The sequence below is a fragment of the Petaurus breviceps genome, unplaced genomic scaffold (assembly GCF_028583685.1).
Source record: "Petaurus breviceps papuanus isolate PSGF00001 unplaced genomic scaffold, PetGlider_PUasm1.0 90630, whole genome shotgun sequence".
NCBI classification, from domain to species: domain Eukaryota; kingdom Metazoa; phylum Chordata; class Mammalia; order Diprotodontia; family Petauridae; genus Petaurus; species Petaurus breviceps.
Genome location: NW_027187291.1, coordinates 217,836 through 232,063, shown reverse-complemented (window position 1 = coordinate 232,063; position 14,228 = coordinate 217,836). Strand labels below are relative to the sequence as shown.

General features: G+C 46.0%; 1 protein-coding gene and 1 long non-coding RNA gene across 11 annotated transcripts in view; one reads left to right on the top strand and one right to left on the bottom strand.

Moving 5' to 3' along the window:
• The window catches only part of LOC138143106 (uncharacterized), a 67,400-nt gene extending 66,119 nt beyond the window's left edge, over positions 1 to 1,281 (bottom strand). For both annotated transcript variants that reach the window (XR_011163609.1, XR_011163608.1), the window contains exon 1: positions 1,145 to 1,281. This is a non-coding gene — a long non-coding RNA (uncharacterized lncRNA). The remainder of the gene's footprint in view (positions 1 to 1,144) is intronic.
• ARHGAP23 (Rho GTPase activating protein 23) overlaps positions 1 to 14,228 on the top strand; it is a 131,174-nt gene that overhangs the window by 53,290 nt on the left and 63,656 nt on the right. For 4 of the 9 annotated variants that reach the window (XM_069064273.1, XM_069064279.1, XM_069064272.1 and 1 more), the window contains exons 1-2: positions 1,510 to 1,884; positions 10,862 to 11,023. In XM_069064273.1, the coding sequence (XP_068920374.1) occupies positions 1,678 to 1,884; positions 10,862 to 11,023 (369 nt within the window). In that variant the 5' untranslated portion in view covers positions 1,510 to 1,677. The other 5 variants (XM_069064278.1, XM_069064277.1, XM_069064276.1 and 2 more) reach the window with 2 other exon arrangements.

The following is a 14,228-nucleotide window of genomic DNA, read 5'->3' as shown; positions in this document are numbered from 1 at the left end:
TGTGTGTGTGTGTGTGTGTGTGTGTGTGTGTGTGTGTGTGTGTGTGTACTAAGAGAAGAGGCAAGTGGATGGATCTTCTGCCCTTTAATCTTACAGGTTTGAAAGAGAAAGTGTTCTTTATGTAGGCAATAGATGAAGGGGCCAGTGTGAATGGAGGTAGGGAAAGGACAAGATGGTCCCTTCTTTTGGAATCAGAGGGTCTGGCTTGGCTAGAGACTTGTCTTGGGAGGATCTAAGGCAGGGAAGGGGAGAGGGACCCCCAACCCTGAAATTGTTAGAGGAGCTAGACTCCTCCCCATTGCTGAACTGTTCCTTCTGCGTCCTGAATCCCTCCTGACTCAGCCCTTGTGGCTGCTTCACTCTTCCCGTCCTGGCTTCCGCCCCCCGGGGGTGGGGGTGGGGGTGACTCCTGCACTGGGGGCCCAGCTCAGCCTGCAAACAGGAAACAGGAGAACAAAACAACTCTCTGCCCAGGCCAGCCCAGACCTCCCCCACATTCCTCATCCTAACCCTTCCTCTCCTCTTCCCTCTCTCTTCCTTCTTTAATCTCTACCTCTTTACATTCTTTATACTCCCTTTGCCTCAGTCTCCCCACACCTTCTGTCCCTTAGTCTCCCCTGTTTTTTGTCCCTTCCATTTTTTTCCTTTCTGTATGTCTTCAGTCTTCCCTACCTTCTGTTCCTCAGTTCCCTTATCATCTATGTCTCCCCCACTCTTTCCCCTCTGTCTTTACCACACTCCGTCCCTTCAGTTTACCTCAACATTTTGTCCTCCTATTTCTTCCACTCTATCTTAAGTCCTTTCACAACCACCTGACTTCTAGTCTCTATCTCTCTCCATTTCCTCAGTCTGCCCTCTCTGCCTTCAGTCTCTCTCATCCTCTGGCCTTTGGTCTAAATCTCTCTCTGTCTTTCAGCCTCCCCACACCGTCTGTCAGTTTCCACTATTCTCTTTCCCCACAGTTGTACTCTTCTTTGGTGCCCCAGTCGCTCTCCTTTCTCTCTTTCAGTCCCCACCCCCTCATCCCTCAGTTTCCTATCTTCCCCTACCCCTCATCCTTTAGCCTCTGCTGTATTTAGACTCCCCAACTGGAGGAATTGACTTAGAGTGATAATAAGAAGCTATGATAGCCCTTGGGACGTACCTATCTTGGATGATGACTTAGGGTCAGAGGCAGCCTTGGTCACGGGGTGATGAATGGGGAGCTCATGCTCTGCATTAGACAGATCAGTGGTAGTTCCCGATGAAAACTCTCCCAGGATTCTTCTCTAGTTTGCTTTCTCCAGGAAGCCCACATTGGATTGAGTAGCTGGTCTGTGATGTGGAGATGCCTGTCTTTCATCATTCCTCAAAAGCCTGCTCTCTCCCCTGCCTTGGAAAGACCTTTTTCAGATTCCTACTTGTAGAAGGGAGAGGGGGTCTGGAAAAAGAGGCTGGGAGCAAGAAATGGTCCCAACCCTGGTCCCAGACCCCTGCTCCACCCCATAAACATGCTCATACATGACAAGTCACTGCTACTGCCTTACTATAAGGGGAGGAGAGTTGTTTCTGGGGGTATCTATACCAATGGTAATCGACAAGAAGACTACCACCTCCCCAACTGAAACTATTTCATTAATCTTAACATTAAGGGTATGAAATTTCACTTTTCCCCTAAACCCACATTTCTGGTGAGATATGGAAAGCATTCAGATAGCTGGTGTTGTGGGAGGGGTGGGGTGTTGCCTGTGCCACCTCTGGGATCTGGGTGGGGTCTTTGGTTTGGCTTCTTTAGATAGGTTGTGTGTGTGTGTGTGTGTGTGTGTGCGCGCGTGCGTGCGTGCGCGCTCGTGCACAATGTTTACAACTCTTCTATGGGAATTATTCGAAGTACCATTCTTCCAGGTCATTCTGGGGGTGGGGGAAATGGAGGGGTGGAGGAAAAGGACTGTGCCACTCTCTGATGAATGGGGAGTAATATTGTAATGTGTCTCTGTGGAGTGCTACTATGTTTCTAGTATGTGTCTTGGAGAGGGCTCTCTGGTGTGGTATGTATAGTGTGTATCTGTGCAGGTTATGTGTAGTGTGTATGTGCATGTGTGTTTGTGGGGTTTGCCTGTATGCAGTGAATATGAAAAGTGAATGCATCTGTGTGTGTGTGTGTGTGTGTATACAGTGAAGAGTTGCGATTGATAGATTCCTGGTCTGTGCATCTGTGTATGCCCTGTATATATCTGTGCAGCAAATCAGTGTGTGTGAAGTGTGTGTATTTACGCAGCTCAAGTGTCTGTGGGCAGTATGTATTTGAATAGTATGTACTTGTGTGCACGCAGAAATGTGTGCACATATTGCATAGGCCAGTAGTTTTGCAGAGTGTGTGTGTGTGTGTGTGTGTGTGTGTGTGTGTGTGTGTGTGTGTGATGTGCATCGGAGCGGCGTGGAGATCCCTGGGCGGAGGGAGGGGAGGAAGGGAGGAGGGTGGCCTGTGTGGCCGCAGGCTAGCTGGGGGCCGGCCCTGGGCTGGGGGAGGTGTTTGCTCCCTTGCCTGAGTTGCTGGCGTGTCCGGGCTTGGGAACTTTCAGCTGAGAGAGGCTCAGGGGGTGACGGCGGCGCTCGCGGGCCCCTCCGCTCCTCTCCGGCCCCTAGACCCCAGGACCCTCCAGCTGGCTCAGCACGGCTCAGCCTGGCTCAGGAGGGCGGGGGCCAGGGAGGGGGCCCCGTCGGCCTCTCTTCCCGAAAGGAGCGGGCCGAGTCAAGGAGCAGGAGCCGAGCAGCTCCGGCCTCGAAGGAGCAGAGGAGAGAGAAGTTGTTCCCACTCAGGGGAATGCCGAGCCCCTCCCTCCTCCGCGCGTCCGGCTCCGGAAACCTGGTCCCTCCTCTCTGACGGCTCCCGGGGCCCCTCGTGCCCCGCGCCCGCTCTCGCACCCCCGCGTTCCCGGGTCATGTCGCTGGTGGGTCGGGCGGTGTGGCGAGTGGAGCGGGCCGGGGGTGGGGGCTGGCGCTGGGAGAGGGCGATCGGAGTGGACTGCAGCGCCCCCGAGCCGCGCTGCCTCTGGCTTCCGAGTCTCCGCCACGAAGACCGGCGGCTGTCGGGGCCCCACCGTCGGGGGACAGCGACCAGGGGCAGGGTGAGACGTGCGGCCGACTCTGTGGGATAACCGGGGACCTGGCACTGAGGGGGCTGATGCCCAGGGACTGGGTGGATTGCTCCTGAAAACAGCAAGGATATTTTGAAGAGTAGAGCTGGAGGCAGGAGCATGGCTGGCACTTCTTGGGTCTGGGAGGCTTTCCCTCCCAAGAGAAGAGAGCTGTGCCATCCCAATGCCAAACGAAGCCTCCAAGCAAATGGGTCTCAAGATACATAGGATGAAGGGGTGACACTTAGGGTTGATGGGGTCTTTCAGGGTCTTAGGTGGCCAGCTAGTCAGTTAACCAGAAACTCAGCTCCTCATTGACCCCCAAATTTTTCATGCCTACTAGTAATCCCACGATATAACTGGGCATTGTTGCCCTCCAGCCCTAAAGTTGTCTTGAATGAAAGAAGGAGGAACATATTTGGAGAGACATGCTCAGACAGGGCATCAAGGAAACCCAGCAGGGCGAAGGATGGGTTGGTAGGCACTACCCTGCTTGGCTCTCTGTTGATGAAAGTGCAGATAGCTTCTTTGACTGGCAGCAACAAAGTGCTGAGGTGGCAGAATGGTCCATTAGTGGGCAGTGACCTCAGGGCAGGGGACTGAGAGGGGTTGGGGGGTAGTGTTTCTAATGTTCGGGATAGACCAGGCTGGTAGGGCATGAGTCACAGTGGGCACATTGCCCAGCATGAACTCTGTGCTCTCTGCAATGACCTCTTTATTCTCCTGTGTGCCAACTGGGGGGGAAGGGGGACCAGGATTCCTGAGTTTGGTTCCCTGGCATTGCCACCCACCACGTGCACAGCTGCCTCACTTGTCAAATTTTTGGACAACTGAATAACCCTAGAATTCTTTTCCTATGATTTCCCATATCTAGATCTTAATTTTTTTACTTCTGGTGTGGGGGTGTGTGGGTGCTTACAAGGCTGCAACCCTAATGAGGACGGGGTATGTGTGATAGAATGTCTTTATTTACATCATCTATTGTGGCTGAGGCAAGAATATATAGCCAAAGTGACTACCCCTAAAAAGTTGAAGAGGAAGGAAAAGCCTGAGAGGAAAGGAGAGAGGAGGAAAGAAAATGTAGAGACAAAGACAAGAATGGGGGTGGGAATGAAAAAGTTTCAGTGAAAGGGGCTGAAGGGCTGAGGTTTGTCCAAATCTATTGGATTGTAAACCAGAGTGAGACATGGTTGACTGTTGGCAGCTGCCAGAACTTTGGGTGTGTGGGCATGGGGGCACTGCCTATGGAGGGACCTGTCAGGGCCACTTCCCATCCCAGGGACAGCTGTGGGCTTAACTATAATCCAGGGGGACGTTGCAGGGACAATGAGAGCTGTAGAGAGGCTTGGCAGTGAGGTTGGGGTGGGGGGAGGGGTGGCATCATAAATCCCTGAGGATGCCTAGGAAGTCTGTCAGGATCGGGTGGAGAACTTAGAAGTATGAGCATCCTCCTTTCTCCAGTCTGCTTCATCATAGGGAAGGGCTGTAGTTTCTCCCTTGAGGCCTCCCTCCACCCCCTACCCCTGGTCAGCAAATATGGGGATTCTTGGAGATTTTAAATCTCCTTAGAATTCCCAGTAAATATTTACCTTGGTCCCTCTTCCAGGGCTAGGGCTATTGAGTAATCTTCTCTGAGGCCCAGATTGTCCATGATGCTGAGGTTGGGAGTTGGGGGTTGGGGTGGGGATGGTGGTAGGACGAGTAGCCCTCTACTCCACAGAGCCTACATCACAGAATCAGACTTCAGCTATGGCTAGAGAACATGACATTAGATATCACAAAATCACAGAATCTTGAAGTTAGAAGAGACCTCCGAGGTCTAGTCCTGTCTTCCCCCACAATGCTGGAATTCTCTACAACATTCCTGACTCTCTCTATTTGAATATATCCACTGTAGGGGAGCTCACTATCTAACAAGGTAGTCCATTCCATTATTGTCTTGCTGTAATTGTTAGAGAATTCAGTCCTTCACAGCTAAGGCATTTTGATCTGTAGGAACAAGAATATGCTGAATTGGGAGCCAGAGTACCTGGGTTCTAATCCTGACTCTTTCTTTTTATATTTCTTTGGGCACGTCCTTGTCTCCACTCAGTCTTACGTTCCTAATATATAAAAGGAGGGGCTTGGGAGAGATGATTTCTAAAGGTTCTTACAACTTAAAAGTTACCTAATTCTACCATTCCTGTCTCTTCCTTACCCAATAGTTCTGTTCCACTCTCTAGGCTCTACAGAGCAAATATGTTCCTTCTAACACAAGACAACCCTTCAGATTATTTAAGACATCTATCATATCCCTTTCTAAATCTTTCTGTGTCTTGTCTCCCTCCCAATCTAGTTTATTTTTTAAAAAAAATTTTCAATTTTTATTTATTTATTTTTAACAATCTTTCTCCTTTCTAGGGTTTTTTTTCCCCTTTTTGGAGGGCAATTGGGGTTCAGTGACTTGCCCAAGGTCACAAGGCTAGTTTTTTGTTAAGTGTCTGAGGTCAGATCCGAACCCAGGTCCTCCTGACTCCAGGGCTGGTGCTCTATTCACTGCTCCACCTAGCTGCCCCTCCCATATCTAGTTTTAAAAACACACACACTCTTCAATTTGATGTCCTTTGTTTTTACATTTGTCATTTTCTACCCACTCCTTTCTAAAAGGAACTCTCCCTTATGTTAGAGGAAAGTGCTGAAATAAAAACAGCTGATTCAAAGAATGTGCCTGATGATATATACTCTATAGTGTCCCAGTAGGCCCCTTTGTGCTAGGAAGGAGAAGGGATATAGTTCATCAATTTGTTTTTTTCATTTGTCAGCCTCCACAAGCATTATTGCATGGTGGAAATGAATACGCAGAAGGCAGAGCACCCGTGTTTAAATCCCTGATCCTTATTATTATTATTAAATTTTCTATCCTTATTATGTCTGTGATGTTGGGCAAGTCAGTTAACCTCTAGGCTTCAGTTTTCCTCCTCTATAAAATGAAGTGGGCAGCTAGGTGGTAGAGGAGTCATAATGGATAGAGTGCCAGGACTGGAGTCAGGAAGACCTGAGTTCAAATGTGACCTCTGACAGTAAATAGCTGTGTGACCCTGGGCAAATCACTTAACCCTGTTTGCCTCAGTTTTCTTATCTGTAAAATGAGCTGGAGAAGGAAATGGCAAACCAGTCCTAGTATCTTTGCTAAGAAAACCCTAAAATGGGGTCATCAAAAGTCGAATGTGATTTGAACAACAACAAAATGAAAGGGTTGTCCTATATGTTTCCAATCAAATATTTGCAGCCTTCCTTTTAGTGATCTTTAAATTTCAACCACATCATTATTTCAATTCAATACAACATTTATTCATTGTCTTTGATATGAAAAACATTGTGCTAGGTGCTGTGGATAACAAAGAGAGAGAAAAAAGAAAGGAAGAAAGAAAGAAAAGAAAGAAGGATGAAAGAAAAAGGAAGACAGAAAGAAAAAGAAAGAAGGAAGAGCCTTTGCTCTCAAGGAACTTACATTTTGTTGAAGTCCAGGGAGGTACAATGTGGACACAGATGCAAAGTAATATAAATTAATTTTAAGAGAGGGTGTGAGGAAAGACCTCTTGTAGAACAAAGCCCTGGGCTGTCCTTTGAAGGAAGCTAGGTTTCTAATAGATAGTGGTGAGGAGTGAGGGCTTTCTAGACTGAAAACCACTGGTGGACAGTCCCTGAGGCAGGTGATGGGATGTTGTATCCAGGTAACAGCTAGCAGGTCCATTGGACTAGAATGGAGAATTCATGAGAAAGAATAAAATGAAATTAGTGGAAAGGTAGGTAGGAGGAATCAGATTGTGGATGGCATTGGTTTTGTACTTTATGCTAGGAGCAATGGGGAGGTACTGATGATTTTTTTGAGTAGGGAAGTGACATGTTCAGATCTGTGTTTTAGGAATATCAATTTAATTGGAAGATTGAAGAGGTGAAAGCCTATGAGGGGGAAATCAGCGAGAGAGCTATTATACACATTGGTGCTCTGCAAATAACTGTTTGGTGGAGGGGTGGAGAAATGAATCAATGAATCAATCAACAAATGTCTCTGAGAGTTTGGCAACAATTATTTTGACCTTTACCCCCAATCCAGTTGGGAAGATTTTAAGAAAGGCCTTCTTAAGGAGGGGATGATATGAGGATAGTTTGTTCCACCTCCTCCTCCTTTTGAAGCTCCTCTCCCCCCCACCTCCCAGTCCTTTCCCTCCTCATTCCAAACAGAAGCAACTTTGTTGAAAGGAATGAAAGATATATGGGGGGAGCTGGGAGGGGGTATGATTGGGGGTGGGGTGGAGAGTGGTGGTGGTGCAGACCATTTGGGAGGGCAGGGTTCCTTCTTACTCGAGAGGGTTTAAATTGAAGAGAGTCATGGTGGGATTCTCCCAAAAGCGCTGCTGCTTGGTAGAGGCTGGGTTATGAGAGCAAGCCAAGTCAGGAGGATGTTCCGAGGCAGTATTTGGCACCCCTTGGGCTCTGGAGTGGAGCATAAGGTTCAAAGGACCTTGTGGGTGGAGGAAGAAGAGGAGGAGGAGGAGGAGGAAGAGGAGGAGTGAAGGATCCACAAAGAGGGACCCAAGGGTCAGAGAAATATCACTACCTTCCTTTCTTTCCTCTTGATCTCTGTATCTCCTCTCTTTCCTTTTATCATTTCCATTTCTCTTCCCATCCTTTTCTTGCTGTCTCTCTCTTTTACACCCTCCCTTGTTTCTGGTTTTTCCCTTTATGTCAAACTGTCTCTCCCCTTGTCTCAGCTTCTGTCAGATCCCAGAATCCTCAATATTGTGTGCAGCTTTGAATACTTTGAATATTTAAGGAGAGGGGGAGTTATCAGAATCCAAGTGCAGGAGCTCTGTCTCCTTCCCTTGAGCAAACCTTTTCCTTTCCTTTCACAGAGGGGCTCTCAGGTTTACTGGGATCAAAGGGTCATAGACTTAAAGCCAGAAGCAACCTTAGAGGCTGTTAAGTCCAACCACTTCATTTCACAATGAGGAAACTGAATCACAGAGACTTTAAATGACTTGCCCAGGGTCATATAACTAGTTAGGGTCTGATGATTTGAACTCAGATCTTCCTGACTCCAAGCACTCTAACTAGCACTCCTGTGTTTTGTCTTCTTTTACTAGTTACTGCCCCCCTCCCCTTCTCTCATTCCACTTTCCTGGGGAATCCCAAGTATTCCAGAAAGGGCAGGCAGAGGGCAGACAGATTAAGAAGCCTATCTCCATACACCCAGCATTGTCTCTGTCAGTCTGTTTTAGACATCCTTGGGGATTGAGCCACTGGACTACTGGGCTGGAGCATAGCCTCAAAGAAAGTCCCTTTTCTTACCTGTCCTTTCCTGTAATCTTGATCTTGTTCCTTCTCTAGCCATTGTTGGATGGTGAAGGCTTTCATGGAGGTTGGTAGGAATGATAGGACAGTAAAAAACTGCAGGCAGCTCAAACATGAGCTCATGTGGACAACTGAGGAAGACAGTAAAATTTCCTTCCCAAGAGATATTTCTCTTCCTCTTCCCCATCTCCATGCCCAAGCTTTCCTGGTTTAGGGAAGAAATTATGCTACCAAAGAGTTGGATTCTGGATCTTTAGCAGTTCACAGAGAAAGGAACTGATTTAGGGAGGACTCCTTGGAGACCTAGAGGCAAGGGAATGAGGAGGTTTAGGGGTGGAAGTGATTGAGCCTTTACCAAGGGAAGATGATCGAGCATATCAAGAGAAGTTGACTAAGGCACAGTGGGGCCCAGAGTGATGGAGTCAGAGTGGGGATTAGTACAGAGAGCAGGAGAAAACCTGGAATTTCCAATGTTTAAGATCGCTCTCTTTCTTGTTCCTCTGTCTCTAGATCTTTATGTAATGACACTGAGGGCTGTCCTCTTCTGTTTTTCAAAAGAATTCAAGAAATGTTCCTATATACTACTGAACTGGTGTCTTTGAAGCTTTAATTTCAAAGCATTGTACAGCTGTAATTTACCAACAGTGGTTTTCTACTGCAAAGCAAGAGGAAATATAAAGGCAAAATAATTCATTAAAAAATAATCCAGAAATCAAGGGGAAATCAGGAAAGAACTCCTGAGGCCATCTCATTCAACTTGTGCCTGAATGAGAATCTTCTCTCCAAGATATACAATAATACACCTGGTCATCAAATCTTTGCTTGTAGTCTTTGAGTGAGGGGAGCTAATTCCCCAAGTCAGTCTCTTTTACTTTTGGATGGCACTTAAATCAAGCAGTTAACTTATGTATGAGCCAGTTCAAATGAACTATGGTTATATTGTCAATGTGAGTATTTATATACTGGAAATCAGCACACACAAGTCAGGGTTTAAGTTATTGTTTTGATGATTGAATAGATTTAAGAAAGTGGTGGAGAAAATGGTAATAGTGCTGATTCAACTTAAAAGTGTGTTGTAGATACATTTTTTTTCTTTGTGGAGAGCTAGTTGTTAAACATTTATCAGCACACTACTGGTTAACAAGTATCTTCAGTGATTCTTAAACTATGGATCCCATATGGGGTTGAGTTGAGACCCATAGTTTAAGAAGCACTAAAGGGGTCTCAAATGGAAAAAGTTTAAGAAGACCTGTTAAGCCATTCCTATCTTTGAACACTGTGCTAAGAATTGGTGATAAAATAGAGCACTAGTCCTGGAGTCAGAAGGACCTGAATTCAAATCCAGCCTCAGACATTTGCCAGCTGTGTGACCCTGGGCAAGTCACTTATCCCAGATTGCCTCTTTAAAAAAAAAATTGGTGATTAAAAAGAAAGAAATACAAAGATACTGTCTCTGTCCCAAAGAAGCTCACATTCTTATGGTGGGAAAACATATGAAGTAATATGTATATGTGAAATATATTAAGCGTAGATGGGAATAATCTCAGAGGGAAGGTTTAAGTTGTGGGGAATAGGAGAAGGAGGACAGATTGGTCAGGATGGTGACCTTCCAGAAAAAGGTGGGATTTGAAGGAAGCTAGGGAAAATAAGGCAGAGGTAAAGAGGGACAGCTTCGGCTGTCAGGGGGCAGCCAGCATGTAGTCAGGAGATGGAGTGTCATGTTCAAGGATTGTAGGCCAATGAATCATAGAGTTCATAGAGAGAAGTAATGTTTAAGACGACTGGAAGCATACATATTTGTGTCTAATGGTAGCTACCTCTAGGGCAGGTGTGAGGGGGGAGAAGGAAAAAAATGTGTATGATAACTTTATTATGTATTTAAAAGGAATAGCAAGCTGTATATAATGGGTTTGCAGTTTTATGTGCAATTTTTTTTTATTATACTCTCTTATGGAAATGCTTGTTTTATTCTATAAATTAAAATAAAATTTTTTTTAAAGACTGGAAATGTAGGAAGGGGCCAGGTTGAGAAGGGCTTTAAATGCCAAACAATTTACATTTGATTCTGGGGATAGTAGCAAACCACTAGAGTTTATTGAATGGGGTGGGGGTAACAGAATCAGATCTTCAATTTTGGAAAATTTCTTTGACAGCTGAGGGGAGGATGAATTGGAGTGGGGAAAAGCTCAAGGTAGGGAGACCAATAGCAAGGCTGGGAACTTTCTCATACTAAGACCAAATTTGTCTCTTTGCAACTTCTACCCATTCATTGCTCCAAGTTCTGCCCTCTGGGAAATGAAAGCTGGACTCTCCCTCCCTTTTAAGGGCTCCTTCCCAATGTCCTGCTGATTCTTTCCCTCCTCTTGCTGTGTTTGTATATAGTCAACATTATTCTTCTTATTTCCCCATAGCCTTCACTGGGCCCGAGAGATGCGTGCTCTCCCGGACCCCCCCATCTCTGGCCAGGGCCCAGGACGCTGCTGTTACACAAGAACCCCCAAGATGGTTTTGGCTTCACCCTTCGGCACTTCATTGTCTACCCACCAGAGTCAGCTGTGCACTGTGGTGTGAAGGTATGGAGTTGGGCCTGAAAGTCACTCTTCCCCAGAGACCAAGGAGGTGACCTGTATCAGTGGGATATAGTTTAAAAAAGAAAAAAAGGCATTGGTCACAGTCAAAAAACCTAGGTTCAAGTACTAGCTCTGATTTCTCTAAGCCTCCTTTTCCTCATCCATAAAATGGAGAATAATGATACTCTTTTTTAGTTTCCAAAAGGCAAGTTTAATAAGATTTAAAAAATTTATTTTGTATGTTCTTACAAAGGACTAGTATTTTAAGACATAATATAATAGCTAAAGTATGTGCTTCTCTTTTACATAAATGAAAAATTATTTTTAATTTCCCAAGCAAGTCACTTAACCTTTCTTGGAATTTATTTCTTTGTGAGACAGGAAAACTGGACCAGATGATGCCCATGTGCTAAAAATAGTCATGATACTTTTACTCCCTAGATCACAGGGTTGTTTTGAGGAATGTGCTTTACAATTCTATATAAATGTAAGCTATTATTATTATTACCTTTGGCATAATAATAAAAGGGGACATCCTTTCCCCCCACACTGTCTTAATAATGTTCCCTGCCAGAAAGTCCTTCTTTGGGTCTAACCTTAATGCCCTCTGCCACTTGATGAGGCTGTGGCTTCTCCTGCATGAATCCGGTACTCTGCCACCTATCTGCAAGACAACTAACATTTTCATAATGCATATTGTTCTTCCCAACTGCAGGTTGGGGGAGGGATAAAGAGGAGGAAAAGGAAGAGAAGAGAAAGAAAAAGGAGAGAGAGAAATAGAGACAGAGGTAGATGCAGGAACATTAGCTTCCTTTCCTGCCCTTTGCCAAGGGGCCTCTTAAGGCCTGTTAAGTAGGGTCAGGATGTAGGAGGCAGTTTGCTATCAAGCCTGGGAGTCCAGAGGCCTGTGTTTCAGTCCTGGGCTTTGAGCAAATTGCTTCATCTTTCCAGGTCATTAGTTTCCCCATTTTAAAATAAAAGGGAGGCTTGAATTAAGAGATCTCTAAATTCTCTAGGGCAGCTAACTGGCACAGTGAATAGAGTTCTGGGCTTGGAATCGGGAAGACTCATCTTCTTGAGTTCAAATCTGACTTCAGACACTTCCTAATTGTTTGACTCTGAGCAAGTCACTTAACCCTTCTTGCCTCAGTTTCCTCATCTGTAAAATGAGCTGGAGAAAGAAATGCAAACCACTCCAGTATCTTTATCACAAAAACCCCAAATAGAGTCACAAAAAGTCAAACTAAACAACAAAGTCCTTTTCAACCTGCCACTTATTACCTGAGACTTCTGTCAAGTCACTCTCTTGGTCTCTGTTTCCTTATCTATAAAGTGAGGGGGATTGGATTAAATGATTACCTTCTTTTCTAGATGTTCTTGATTTCAGTTCCCAAAGATCTAAGATTAAGTCTGGTAGCTGAGGAGTTGTGGGTGGAGACAGATGTATCCTCCAAATGGGGGTGGAGCCCCTGCCACAGCAACAGGAGCAGGTTTATTTTGGAGTTTCAGAGTAAATTTGTGACCTTCTCCACACCCTGGGGGCTGGGATTAACCCACACAGCTGTTAAGGGGTTCCTCCCTTGAGGGGCTCCAGTCCCACCTGCTAGAGGACAGGGGAGTCAGGTTACACTAGGCATATCTCTGGGTTTGAGTGAACCTATGTGTTAATGTTGATGGATTTATGTCTCTATTTGTGCATTTCTCAGATGTCTTGTGTCCATATGTCTCTGTATGTAGGTGTGTCTTTGAGAGTAGGGGTTAGGGAATCAGGCTTGGGCTTATTAAAGTTAGTGGGCTCTTCCTAGGCTATCTAAGGACACTAATACCTCCAGTCCACCCTTTTTGACCTGATCTCTGTGGACTTACCCATTTCCTTGACCCTTCCTGCCACAGATCCCTGGGACTCTGGCCACTTTCTCCAAGACTCTGCCCTGAGGGAAAATGCTTAGTTGCTTCCTTTTTTCCTCTTCCTTAGGCAGAATTATCCTACATCTTATAGAAGTGGAGGAAGGGTTGATTCAAGCTCCAGTTGAATTATCTGATTTCTGGGGCTGGGAGACTGTGCTTTTCCATCCCTGAAGGCCTGTTCTGGGTTTGGGGAAGAGTTGGCCAGCCCAGAGGCAGGATGATGGCTGTGTGCCACCCTTGGTGCTTCCCACCTGGCAGTGGCAGCCCAGAGGCAGCTCAGCTGTCTAAACATATGTCTCTTCTTCCTACCCACTTATGATGCTGTCAGCTCACATCAGTGAGCACTCCAAGAGAAAAGGAGGATGGTACCCAAATTGGGTGACTGAAAGCCTCCATTTCTCTGTTAACTTCCTCCCCTCCTGATCCAAGCTATTACTACCCCTTCTCCCTTCCTGTAACTGCTCCCCTAACAAAGTCCAGATCCACGAATGTCTAGGTGATAACAGCAAATGCCTGGTCCTCTCCCATCTTCACCCCTCCCCTTCACCTGCTGCACAAAGCTTCCAGATTCATCTTATCCAAAGGATGTTTGAATATTGCCCCTTCCTGGCTCAAGAACCAAGGTGGCTCCTTATTGCTACCTGTCCTGGATCTGTAAGAAATGCCTCTGTTGTGCTTTCAAGCCCTGCCCCTCCATCAGCTGCTGACCCTGTCTCATAAACTTAATCCCTTATTATTCCCTGATATTCTGCTGATCTCTCCCCTTTCTACATCTGATTTGGTTTATTCTTTCTTCACCCATTCACCCAACTAAGGGTGTCTATTTCCCACCTCCTGGTACAATGGACTTCAAGTCCCCTTTTAGAGAAACTTTTATGATTAATACTCCCTGGATTTCTTCTCTTGAAGTTCTTCCATAACTCATGCTGCACCCTTCATTTGCCCTCATCTCAGTCCGTGGTTCTCTCTATATCTTGACTGTGTGTCTGTCTCTCCAATCAACATGGGACTTCTACAGCCTGAGTGAGACTGTGTTTACTATCACCCAGAGATCTCCCCAAGGGAAAGATCATGTGGTGATAAAATTTGGGATAGAGTGGTGGGAGAGGAGAGGTAATCCTCCCATCCCCCTTCTATCTCCCTCCCCCCACTCCCCCCACTCCTGATTTTCCAATTAGTTCTAATTCCATCTGGCAAGCTAGTAGCACAAATGAGGTAATGGGGGTCTGGATAGGTTGCACCAGTTGGTTGTATACTCCCATGTTGGTTGGCAGGAATTGTCTTAAGGGTCCCCAGTTGA